This window comes from Spermophilus citellus (genome assembly GCF_964194105.1).
Source record: "Spermophilus citellus genome assembly, chromosome: 5".
Taxonomy (NCBI): Eukaryota; Metazoa; Chordata; class Mammalia; order Rodentia; family Sciuridae; genus Spermophilus; species Spermophilus citellus.
In genome coordinates this window covers 164,988,565-165,002,303 of record NC_138186.1, presented here as the reverse complement: position 1 = coordinate 165,002,303, position 13,739 = coordinate 164,988,565, and the positions used below count along the sequence as shown (strand labels likewise).

The window sequence follows — 13,739 nt, the reverse complement described above, 5'->3', positions numbered from 1 at the left end:
CTGTAGGTGGACCATGCCAACCTTGACGCCGGCCCATCACTCAGTGGGTTGACCTTCTGGGACGCCACTTTGGGAAGGCCACTGTCACCTGCCCCACATGCAGACCAGACTTTCACCAGGCCTTTCCAAATGCTCATCTATTTGTCCACAGTCAAGATATATGAAAGTCGTTACTGTATGATGGTAGTTCTAAGAAAACTAAAGATAAGTCATTAAAAATCAAACCAAATAAGAATCCCCTAAGAGAAGAAAATACACACCATGACATTAAAACTCTGCCCTGTGAAGGAGACCCTTCCAAGTGTCAGCTTTCGAGGGCTTGAATTTCCTGTCACTCTGGGAACACCCCGCGCCATTGCCATCTTCCTGGGGAAGTCTCCATTTTCTTGGCCCCTTTCTCATACCAATGAGCTCAGGACACCCGGAGGACACTGTGTCCCACAGCTCCCCATGCCACGAGGAGATGCTGCCAGGGACGATCACAGACCTAAGGCTAAATTTCTGATTTGTGCCACAGGAAATTATGCCTGGAGAGAGCCTTCATTACCCGGACCATTTTGGGCAGCTGGAATAAGAACAAAAACCAAGAACAACCCCCGCCCCCCAAACAAACAAACCGCTCACTAAAACACCAAGGAGTATTTTGAAAAAATTTGCTTTGAGAATTTACTGTACAGTTTTTAAACAATTTATTTATATGTTGGCTTCTACATGCTTACATTTGTGTAAAATATTTATACATATTCTTTACAGTTTGTACATATATTAAATGGCTGTATCATAAACACTGTTCTATGGGATTTTATAGGGGAAGAGTCAGGTGGGGAGAATTACTTATAAACAGTGACAGACCCGTGATGTTGGAGAGCGGGAGGTTCTCAGGTGACTACTGTCCTCATCTACTGCTTTGGTTTCTCCTGTTTTTGCTGCTGACTTTCCGTTTCTGTAATCACTGGGTCAGAGCAGGGACGGTGGCAGATGAGGTGGTAAGGCAACAGTAGAGCAGGCGGCCTGCGGGTGCTAATCAGCGGTCAGCAGGTCGAGACCTTTTTGCCTGGTGCCCTTAATGGAAGTATCAGTGACCAGGAAGGCTGGACAGTCAAGACAGGTGTCGCTTGGGCTTCTCATCAGCACCTTCCTGCACACTGGGCATGCTGCGGTCCATCTCAGTCCCCAAACTCTCCCATTTGGTGGGGAGGGGCCAGGCACTAAACTCTGGTTTCCATCTTTTCAGAGGACCTCGACTGGCCTCCTGTCCACATGGCAATCACGTGGCACCTCAGGCCATCCCAGCACTTCTTCCCTCTGATGGCGAGTGGAGGGACAGGATGGGAGGGGCGGCAGCTCTGGAGGATGCTCTCCCCTGGTGCTCCTGGGCACAGGAGTCAGAACGGCCACCAGCCCGGGGCTAAAGCCTTTTTAAAAGGTCTTTCAGCCTTTCTGCTGTATTCTTTCTAGCATAAACACGCCTTGCCCAGGATCAGGAAGCAGGGCACAGAGGGAGCACTGTCTTCCATGGAAGAGCAGCAGGCAGGTGCACTTGCTGTGTGCCCACTGTGCCCACCAAGGGGACACGAGATGGTCCCTGCAGCACATGCAGGGCAAGGTACCCAGAGCCCTGGGCTCTCTCCCTCCTGAGGCAGAAGCACTGGCACAGTGAAGGGTGTGTGGATCTTCCTGAACAGACAGGAACCCCAGAAGACCAAGGAGTTATAAAAATATATAAACATGTGTCTTTTTATTCTGGAATATTTCATATTTTTAAGAAAGCAATTAGTAATTAATTATCTGACATTGGGTAAGAACCGGAAGAACATGGGTAATGTATAAATTATGATTATATGTAAAATATCAGTGGGGAGACCCTAATTCTCCATTCAAAAATCCTAATAAATTTAAGTTCTTTCCAAAAATAGAGACAATTTCCATTGGTTTAAATAATGAATGAAGAAATAAACAAAAGAAGACCAACCCTAAATAGTAGTGCATTCAGGCTGGTTAATAGAGAAAACAGCTTTTTCCAACTCTTATTTCTTTTTGGTTTTCTTTCTTTTTTTCTGATGATGGAGAAAAAAAAATAAACTTTGAACTGCATTGCCCAAGTCAGAAGGAAGCACTTCGGAGTTTTCTTCATGTTCCGCTCTGTTCTACATAACCGGAAAGCGGCTGAGGGCCTGCCTCAGCTTTTCTGCAATCTGGTGAAAAAACAAAGCAATTCCGAGATATTACCCCATGATGATGTCATAGCACACTACCGTTACAACTCTCACAAGTAAACACCACAAACTTGCCGGCTCCTTCAACTGATCTCAGCTCTGCCTCTTCTGACCCTTCTCAGCCCTGCTCCTCCATGGCTGGCTGCTGCTGACAGTGTGGCTGTGTTCTCACAGGAGCCAGAGGCAAAGACCCGCAGCCCCAGTTAGGAGAAGGTGTGACGCCATCACAGGCCCAGCTTGCTGGGCGGAGGAGGCGCTGGCGAGCTCTCTCTAGGCACAACGCCCACCCCAGTTATTCCCACACATGCCACAGACAAGCAGGAAGCAAGTGACGCACAGCTCCATATCAGCAGCCTGCCACGGGAGACTGGCGCTTTGGACAGTATGAGCACAAAGGTGACACATGACTGGATGTGAGCTGAGGGCTGCCCTGCCACAGTCCCTGAACACACATAATGCAGAGAGACGAGGCAGGGCCCAGCGGTCAAAATGACTACAGAACTTGTCTTCTGATGTCTAAGCTCCATTTACATGAAAAGAATGCTTTTTTCCATGTTCTGCTAACCAAAACATTACAGAAGCATGGGAGTTTACGTTTTCATTGTAATTTTCTTTTTTTTCTTAATATTTATTTTTTAGTTCTCGGCAGACACAACATCTTTGTTTGTATGTGGTGCTGAGGATCGAACCCAGGCCGCACGCATGCCAGGCGAGCGCGCTACCGCTTGAGCCACATCCCCAGCCCCCATTGTAATTTTCTAAATGAAAATATTTAAGGTTTTGCTCTCTTTTGGTTTCCTGAAGAGAACCCTTTGGTCCACTCTGAACACCTGGGTCACACACAAAGGCTGCCTTTGGTCTCATTTCCCAGCTGAGAGGATGAAGTCTCTGGAAACAGAGTGACCTCATCTCATTCAGCACTGTCCCTGTGCACAAAGGCACAGAAAGGCTGGGAGGAGGTTAGAGAAGCTGTGCAGTCAGGAGTTCTTGGGCCTTCAAAACTAGCACCCAGTGCTTCTTCTTCAGAAGAAACCCTTTTTAACTCAATGTTACCCAAAGAGGAAAGGGCAGATGGAATTAAAAGAGGTTTAAAAAAAAAAAAAAACCTGTTCAAAACTTAACCCCTTTTGGTTTATTACTTAGGATTAAAGAATACAAACAGATTGACTTTAGTTACCTGCAAGCCCTCCTCTCAGGGTACGGGTGCAAAAGGCACTGAAAGGGGTCCCACTTACTGTTTCATAGAACTGCACTTGTTGCTCCAGGTACAGGCGGATGACGCTGTTGTAATCATAGATCCGGTTACTGTGGAAGTGATTCATCTCAGCTACAACCCAAACCAAGACAGCGGTTAGTTTCCACCCCACCAAGATTTCAAATGACTACACCTGGTTTCTCCACTCAGTCATGACTCATCATCAACTGGAGCTGGTCTGGCTGGCTTCTGAGCAGTTCCTGGCACATCATCCTGCACAGAGGCTAGAAAAACCGGCTGCACAGTCAGAGGCAAACACCACCTTCCAGTACATGGATGTTTTCATTGATTTGCATGTTAAATACCACGAACGCCCTTCCGCATCCATCCAGACACTCTCATCCACCATCCACCAAAACACAGGAGCCTCCATTGCTGCTCCTGTCTGTTCACACATGGTCCCATCTCTAAAAGTGAACCAATATCTTCTACTTACTACCAGCAAAACTATGCCTAGGATGATTCCTCTGGATCCCCAATGCCCTCCACAGTCCTGGGGCACAAAGGTTATACACCGATAAATGCCAGGCTTTGGAATTTAATAGAGCAGTATGATATTAAGGGTTATAAAAAGAACCTTCAGTGTCTCTAAGAAGTAACACAACATGTAGGTTTAATCAAGCTGCTGTGAGGGGCATTAGTGAGAAATTAAATATCGCAGCTTTTCTTTACCAATGGGATCTGGCAAGCAAGGGGCTCTTGTTTATTTAACTGCTATTTATATTTGGAGTTCTCTCCAGCAAGGGGAATGTCTACTTTGTCGGGATGGCCCTCCACCAACTACTCATAACCTTTCTCCTTACCTTGCAAAGCATAAGACATGGTGCCGACTCGCTTCACCATGGTCTGCTTGTCCTGTGGAGTGATTTTACTAGTTGCAACTAGCTTATCACTTTCTTTCACTTTTTCTATTGCTCCCTGTGAAATAGAAAATGCAATGATATTGGTAAGACAAATTGAAAGGGGTTAGTCATTAGTTTAAAAAAATGCAACAATGTTGGGGCTGGGGTGGTGGCTCAGTGGTAGAGTGCTCCCCTAGCATGCATGAGGCACTGGGTTCAATCCTCAGTACCACATAAAAACAAACTAATGTATCCACCTAAAACTACAGATACACAAATAAATATTTTAAAAAATGCAACAATGTTAACATATTCTGCAAGTGACTTGCCACAAGTGGGAACATGTGTCCACCAGTAAGAACAGAGGCAAGCATCTAAATTTAATTTCCCTGAAAGAGAAAAGACTGCTATTCCTGAAAAATGTAACTAAGCTAAAATTTATCATTTTTATGATACAACAAAAGAGAAAACCACACAGCACACCATCTCTGTATTATTTATAAGCCACAGGCATTTCAAGAGTAGTGCACAACAGGAAAACAGGCATTCCCAGCAGCTTTGGGAAGCCCGAGGGAGCTGCCGTGTAGTACCTGCACACGGGGCTTTGTCTGTCTCTTCTTCCATGAAACAAGGTTTATAAGCTGGCCCTTGCATCTGCTGACTGCAAGGCTTAGCTTTATTCTGATTTTTGTAAGGGGGAATGAATAAATTTAAACTAATATTTAGATGGTAGAAGTTGTAAAGGCTGCCACACATCTCTCACTCCAGTGTCACTGCCCTGCTTGTTGTTTAGGGCTATCTGGGAGGGAAAATGCCATACTACTGCCCAAATCAGCCTCCATGCCTATAACTCCAAGCCTGCCAGGGCAAATTCCTATGAGAAGCAAATTGTTCTCAGTTTTACACTAAATTGTCTGAAGTTGTACAAAAGCCAATTAACCCATGCTTCCCCTTCACAAGATTTAAATGGTAAAGCATAAAGCAGAATGCTACATGCCACAGCTGGTAAAATTCTCATGACTGAGGTAACGTGGATTTTGAAAAAGGGAGGTCACCCCATCCAATTTTTAAGTTTAGAAATCTTTTTTTTTTTCTTTCAAATATACCTTTAATTCTAGTTGGGAATCATTAACGAGTTTAGAAATCTTTATGATGGGAATTAGCATTTCTTGTTAATAAGGACAACCCTGTCAGACGGCATTGCCAGGCTGTGTGTGTGTCTGCCCGAAGCCCCCGAAGCCCCCGAAGCCCTCTCCTTTGTGCCTGTGGCCAGGTTACCTTATGAGCACCGATGATATCCGGGAAGCAGCCAAGGAAGCCTTTATACTCGTGATTACATTCCATGAGGAGGTGGAGATCTTTCTTTGGCTGTAACAAGAGATTGGCTGGTTGTTACTGGCAGAGGAATTAAAAAAAAAAATCAAGGAAAAGAAACTAGTATATGAGGACCATGTCAACCAGATCCTCCACGCATAGCCAAGTCACTGCACGTGAGGCATTCAGACCACTTTTCCTAAAAGAAAATAATCCCCCAAACTACTGCACTCCTGACTCACATGTAGTAAAGGATAAAACAGCATACAACTGTTAGGTTGCTTTGTAAAATTAGATATTTTGTGGTGATCCAAAATAAAACACTATGAGGGAAAAATTCTCAGCTAATAGTTTGTTTTTCCAGGTGTGGTGGTGCACCCGGTAATCTCAGGGGCTTGCTAGGACAGCAAATTCAAGGCCAACCTCAGCAACTTAGCAGGCCCCTAAGCAACTTAGTGAGACCCTGTTTCAAAATAAAAAAAAATAAAAAAGACTGTAGATGTGACTTAGTGGTAAAGTACCCTGGGTCCAATCCCCAGTACCGAGGGAAAAATGCAAAACAAAAAAACTGTATGTTTTATATGCAGATAAATAAATTGTTATAGTTTAATATCTTTATTTTTAGCAGAAAATATACAAATATTATTTAAAAACCTGGTAATCTTCTTAAGTGGCAATTTTTAAGTGATTCTATATTTTTTGAATTCATATATATGAGTGTATAGATATACTCCCCTACTCCCCCCGTACTGAGTATTCTACCCAGGGCCTGTGCATGCCAGCCAAGTGCTCCGCGACTGAGCTACACCCCTAGCTCACCCAGCAGCTCACCCACCATCTTTAAAGATAAGGATCCTTTAAAAGACAGGAGCGATACTACTGCACACCTAAGAAAGAAAATTGCTCTGACATGTGTGACCCACCAGGGGGTGGTCCTGGGCAGCTCAGAGCAAGCTGGCTTTTGAACCAGGAAGCAAAGAAGGCCCTTGTGGAAGACAGGTGCCCTGTTTGTCATCTAAGGCTCTTCTCCCTGCCCCGCTTTTTTCCCTTGCTAAATTACTCAGACTGCCCTTGAACTTACCATCCTCCCACCTCAGGCCCCAAGTGGCTGGGATTGCAGGTGCCCCACCACCATGGTTGACCTAATGGTAATTTTTAATAGCTGTGTTACTTACAATTCTAAACTTGATATTTTTATGAGTATTAGCAAAAGAGCTACTGACTGCTTCAGTGTGTATGCATGTGTGTGTATGTGCGTGTGTGTGTATATGTGGCATAAGTATATTTCAAGAGCCATCTGAATTTTTTTTTAAAAATCAGAGATGTGAAACAATTTATATGATTATTCCCCTTAAAAACTGTTATCTGTTAAAAGAAAAAGGAAATTGTTATTTATTAGAATTTTCAGTGGTTCAAAGGTGTGTTCTGGGGATGGGGACTGTGGCAAGTGCTTTTTAAGATATATTAGCTATGAGGAACTGGGGCTGTGGCTGAGGGGCAGAGCACTTGCCTAGCATGTGTGAGGCACTGGGTTTGATCCTCAGCACCACATATAAATAAATAAAAAATAAAGGTACATCAACAACTAAAAAATATTTTTTTTAAAGAATTTTTTAATATTTATTTTTTAGTTTTTGGTGGACACAACATCTTTATTTTATTTGTATGTGGTGTTGAGGATCGAACCCAGCGCCTTGCACATGCCAGGCAAGCGCGCTACCGCTTGAGCCACATCCCCAGCCCCTAAAAAATATTTAAAAAGAAATATATCAGCTATGAAATCCTTAGAACCACAGAAGGTAGGCACTACCAAGGCCCTTTAACACGTGTCTAGGTAAGAGTCCTGGCAGCGCTGAGCCAGTGCTCTCTCCCATATGCCACCATCCTTCGAAGGCCAAGCACGGCTCAGAGCTATCAATACTGGAAGGCATTCATTTAGATTGTTGTTTTTTTTTTTTTTGTGCTCAGGACAGAATCCAGGGCCTCACACATGCTAAACAGATGATCTACCACTGATCCCAACTTCCTTTAGATTTTTGGATGACACATTTTGTCTATCCACTTTGGCTTAACCTAAGAAACACTGTGTCAGTGGGCTGGAGATGTCGCTCAGTGGAAGCACTTGGCTAGCTCATGCAAGGCCCTGGATTCCTGGCCCCAGCACTGCAGAACAAACAGAAGCCCCATCCCCCTACAGTTAATAGAGACACTTAAAAGCAGAAAAGAAAAGGCTATTTGGATTTGCCGTACAATAAGTCTTAAATCTGTGCATTAGAAAGCAAAAAATTCCTCCCTGGGATCATGTGATCATGCAGTACCTGTTCTGCCACAAGACTGGCGATCTCCTCGTAAGTCTTTCCTGCTTCTGTTATTGCGTCATTGAGATCTGCTTCACCTGAAAAGGATTATAGTGACTGGAAGTTATACATATTTACTTTTGATTTTCTCCAAAATTTTATTGGTAAATTTTAATGTAGGAAATACCAAACACTCGCAAAACAAGCAAGATCAATCTTGTGATTCCTTAGCACTAGCGCCCAGCTTCCCAACTGGAAGCTTAAGGCCAACATTTCCTATGTACACTCTCCACTCCTGTCACACAATCCACCTGGAAACTGTACCTAAAAGATAAGGATCCTTTGAAAAATAGGACAGTGCCACTGCACTCCACCGCACATGAAGAAAAGACAGGCGTGACCCTCCAGTGGGTGCTCCAGGCAGCTCAGGGCAAGCTGGCTTTTGAACCAGGATGCAAAGAAGATTCGGAAGACAGGCCTGTGTTTGTCATGGAGGCCTCTTCTTCCCGCCCCCCCCTTTTATTCCTTGCAAAGTTCTTTTTACCGGGTGCTGAGGATCACGGGTCCCACACCTGGGTGCTGCTGACTGCATCTCTGCAGTGACACTTAACACGTTCCTGTTCCTGCTTTCACTTCACATTGGCCATAAGGTCTGGAGGCTTGACCAGATTTAGATTTAGATTCACGTTTTCCAGTTATTTCTAGTGTTCACAATGTTGGAGGCCACAAATGTTGTTGTCTATGTCTTTTACTTTAGTATGGATTTACAAAACGATGCTCTTCTATTTAATTATTCATTCTTTTTTTAAATATTTATTTTTTAGGTGTAGATGAACACAACACAATGCCTTTATTTTTATGTGGTGCTGAGGATCGAACTCGGGTCTCAAAGGTGCTAGGCATGAGCTCCACCGCTGAGCCACAATCCCATCCCCTAGTTATTCATTCTTTATTACTTCTGTTAACTTTCCTTTATCAATTTTTTGGTGATCAAAGAAAGGCCTTTTAAGTGAATAGCAGGGAAAACTGTGTTCTTCAAAAGATGGAAAATACATCATGAGCTCATAGTAATATTTCCAATTCAAGATTAGAACTCAAGAGTTTTTTTAAACTTTGTTTTAAACTTTGATTTTTATTTTAAAAATGTTAGTTGCTAATAACTAACAATAACATAATCAGATATCTGGCTTGCCCTACACTATGTAAATATAGCTTTAGAAGTTTTATAATAATAATACCAATATCCTATTGCTTATTAGTGGATTAGCAAAAGTAACTAATCCTTTTGCAGTCTTTAAGACCTTAGGCATCTTCTGTAGGTCGCACAGTCACTGCTTTCACCTCAATGAACCAGGTCACGTGTTTTTTCTTTCTTTCTTTCTTTCTTTTTTTAGTTACAGGTGGACACAATATCTTTATTTTTTTAATGTGGTGCTGAGGATCGAACCCAGTGCCTCATGCATGCTAGGTGAGCGCTGTACCTCTGAGCTATAACCCCTGCCCACATGTTTTGTTTTTGACTCTAAGGGATTTCTTTTTCATTTTGATTTAAATTGGTTTTCTAATAATTGTGTTAAACAGTCACGTGTTTTCAAAGTCAAATCTACAAAAGGAGTTATCATCAGAGCCTTGCTTCTGTATCTGTCCTCCTCCTCTTCCATAGATAATCATTTGTAATTTTTTATTGATTACATTTCCATATGATAATTCAATGAATATGGACTATTTCATGGGTCAGTCGACCACACGCACTGCTGAGAGAGCAGGGTGAGCGTGTCTGCTCTAGCCAGAGGCCTCCTTAGGAATGGGCTGCAGGGACGGTAATCACAAGAGCACAGGGCGCAGTGCTGCTCCAGGACACCACGCTCGGCACTACTGACCTTCACTGTCCTTTGCGATGAAAGAAGTTTGTCAGGAGGAACTTGAACAGTTCTTTAAAAATAGTAACTAGTAAATTAAATGACATTCAATATAAAACATATTGAGTACTTTTTAATACTTGAAAATGCCATTTGCAGGATGATTATCTAACAATGTGTTATTAGATAACGTGACAAGGACAGTACAGAAAATATGGAGGAATCATTGTGCAGCTCATTCTGGGGCATTCAAGAGATGAGCACCTGGACAGTGGCAGTGCCTGACGCCCCCTCCTACTGCCCACCTTCACTACCTGGAGGTGGCCTCAGCCCTCCTCCCACCTGCACCTTCTAGTCCTCCTTTCTCCTTTTGGTTAACTACATTTTCTTTCTTTTATGTTGGTTCAGGTTAAAATTATAGAGATGGTAAGGCTCCAGAGAACCTGATCTGTCTCAAGAAAAATACAGTGGGTTCCAGCATATTTTTAAGAGAATGAGTTATTTGCAGTATAACGTCATCAAGGAACTTCTTTAGAAATCACTTTCTAGTTTACCGTCTTCTCTTCCCCCTCTTAAAACTTTTGGTCAGTTATCTGCACCTCTATTACTACTGTCATACCAATGAACAATGAGTAATATTCTCATCTCCTCCAGAATCAGGGAGGAGGGAACAGCCAACTGCTATTTGAAAACCCTATGATTGTTCTGAATGGTTTCTAAGTTTTCTGTGTGACTTCAAATGACTAGAGATCCAAAATCTGGGTACACGTATTGTATAACCTGGCCCAAAACAAACTCTGAATTCACACCTAGGAGAATTGTTAGGCTTCCACTACCAGTTAGGGCATGGATGACAGCAAGGGACTGCCAATCTCACCATGGTAACAAGATACCAAAGAAAAAAAGTCCTGCTTTTCCTTAATCACTGATGCATGGCAGGAATGATGAAATCCAAACAAGCCACATTCTGAAAGAGGTGAGCTTGTCCATTCTAGGCCTCAGAAGTTCTGACACAGGATGCCATGGGGACCAACAAGTGACTTCCAGCATCGCAGACGGCTCCCACCTAGTTCCACACTGCAGCACCTCAAAGGTAACAGGGTGCCTGTACATCTGCCCAGGAACCACCCCACTCCCGGTTCTGGTCTTGGTGCCTCCACTGGCCACTGGTCAACTAGGCCAAGGCACTTTTCTCATAGGCTTCTCATTGAGGCTAACTGGACCTGAGGCTCCTTCCAGTTTAAGTGCCGATTATAAGATGGAGAAGTCAGGCCAACAAGAACTACTCATATGTGGGAGCCCTCAATCTTATATTTTGATGACAGACCCATTTCTTGTTTCTGCAAACATTTAGCAAATGACATCCAAAGCCCTGTCCTGTCTAGTATCGGATTAGCTTCCTGGGGAGGTACCAATTCTAACACTGAGTTACCCACGTGGCGAGAGGAGACGCTCAAATTCAATAGGTGCCCTAGCTGACCAATGCTTTTTCCATTTTATAAAGGAAACTCACAAGTGCTGCCAAGGTATGAGGGCAAGGACTCCACCTGCCACAGGCAGCACATATCTGTGCAGGAGAAGTTGAAAACGATTATGAAGAGATACAAGGCAACAGATTTATTACTTAAATATGGTTCCTTGAAAGGCCCTGATGAAACCTGGCTTTTTCAACAGGAAGCCTTGACGAGGTTTGGCACAGAGATGCAGTAAGGGTAGACTGCTGCCTGCCGCAGTTACCTATCACATTAAGTGAAGGAGCTACACCTGACAGCAAAGTCAGGGAGCCAAGCTGGCAAGAAAACACCAGTGTAACAGCCCCTCACTCTTCTCCAGAGCCAGGAGGTGAGGCTGCACAAGCCTGTGCATGTGGCGTGGCCCAGTGGACATCAGGGACAGCAGTGCTCACTGCAACACTGCTGACTGCCTGCCAGATCCTGAGGTTTGACAGGTCTGGATAAGACCCTGAAAGAGGGTTTTCTCTCAACCGCGGAAGCCAAAAGAGCTGATCTCAAAGTGGAAGACAGCAGAACTGGGGTCGCTAGAGGTCAGGGATGATGGGGATAGGAGGCTGGGTAACAGGAAGTGAAACTCCAAGAGGAACAGGTTCTAGAGTTCCACAGCACAGCAGGCAACCCCAGTACACAACAGCCTATTACATATTTTATGCAGAACTCAAGAGAGCAGCATGGGCTCCAAACATAAGAAATGATGAAGGTGGAAAGGCTAGCTGCCCGGGCTTCACATCGCACACTGAGTACACTGCATACACGCAACGAGTCACCACACTGTATTCCATAGGTGGGTACAATTATTATGTATCAATTAAAAAAATACAAAATAAATAAATAAAGATGTACCTTGATAACCACTGGAACTAAACACTGTTGCTAAACTCTGCAAGGCTTTTCCTATCTTCTGATATTCCTTGGGTAATGCTGAAGGAGAATGAAAGAATCAATTGTTAATTAGTCCTCCAAGTAAACGGAAATGGGGTTCACTTTTTTCTAATAGTAATTATTTTATAACAAAAGACATTTGATGTGATTCAAAACAATCTATACTCTTTAATAAAGCATTGATACATGTTAGGCAAGCACTCTACCATGAGCTAAAGCCCCAGCCCTTTTTAAATTTTAAAAAGGCCCCACTGAGTTGGCCAGGCTGGACAACTTGGGACCCTCCTGCCTCAGTCTCCTGAGTTGCTGGGATTACAGGCATGTACCATGGTGCTCAACTTGTTATTTATGTTTAATTCATGTTCAATTAAGAGTGGATGCTATTATTACCAACCACCCCACTTTCTCATCCACTGAATGAACACAGTGAAACCAAGCTCACCTGAATGACTTCTGGTTTGCAAAGCACCTTTACATGCATCACTGAACTGAGTTGTCACAAGAACCCCCACCAGGGGTACAGATGTCCCCATATGAAGGAAAATAAGGTACAGACAACCTAATTGATGAGCCCAAAGCTACATGCAGACCAATAACCAACCACACAACAACTGTGAGGAGGAAGTGTGGCAGAACAAGGCAGTCAGAATCATGGGACTGGGGACGGGGAGCTGTCTCCTCACCAACTGGTCCTAAGCCTCCTCCTTAAGCTGGGAGACACTAGGATTTGAGGATCTTTCCAGAGCATCTCCAAAAAAAGTCTCCGTGTCGTAGGCTGCTCTGTCCCCTCGCATGCGCCTATGGCCTTTGAGGGAACCTGTTTGAGCGGTAGGTTATTAGGACACTCGGACCAAAACTATGTTAGCTCAGTCAACCTTAAGAACCGGTTCACCTTGGTGCTTCTGCCTCTCTCTGGGCTCAAAGACTCTGCCAGGTGCTTGAACCCCACGGGGGGTTTCGTGTTAAAGGCCAGTATCTCCAGTTTCACACATCTCTTCCTATGGCCTAACAGGGCTTGGAGCTGACCAGGCAGCAAATGTAAAGAATTTAATTCTCTAAAAGAAACCACAATCCCAGATTTGTCTGATATTCTTAAAAATTTAACATTTGCATTCACTTAAAAAAAAAGTTTTCAAAGGGCACATAGATTTAAGTGGTTTGTTTTGATGACCTTCTAATAGCTAAACAAATCTATTACTTTAAAAACTGATTTCCTAAAATGCATCTAGACCACCTACTCAGTTTTAAAAAACAGAATATTACCAATGACTTTTAAAATCAATTTGTGTTGCCCTTCTCAACTCAATGTCTTCTGACCATGAATTTTTGCTTGTCTTTCATTTGTTTTTTTCCTAATTCATACATACTTTAAAAATATATGGCTTACTTTGACATGTTCTGATAATATGTGAATTCCAACGTACTGTGAGTATTCCATGGCTTGTTTTGTTTGTTTTGCTTTGTGAGATTCTTCTATGTTGATAAACACAGCAGCTGTGGTTCACAGGACACTGTATCATTGGAATACATCATAAATGAACTGTTGTTTCCAGTTTTTAC

General features: G+C 43.3%; 1 protein-coding gene across 1 annotated transcript in view; it reads right to left on the bottom strand.

Annotated features, from left to right (window-relative positions):
* Positions 1-665: 665 nt before the first annotated feature.
* SNX9 (sorting nexin 9) overlaps positions 666-13,739 on the bottom strand; it is a 103,022-nt gene continuing 89,948 nt past the window's right edge. Inside the window, 6 exon segments of the mRNA XM_081294703.1 lie at positions 666-2,195; positions 3,452-3,543; positions 4,275-4,389; positions 5,592-5,681; positions 7,946-8,022; positions 12,141-12,218. Of these exon segments, the coding sequence (XP_081150829.1) occupies positions 2,148-2,195; positions 3,452-3,543; positions 4,275-4,389; positions 5,592-5,681; positions 7,946-8,022; positions 12,141-12,218 (500 nt within the window). The 3' untranslated portion in view covers positions 666-2,147.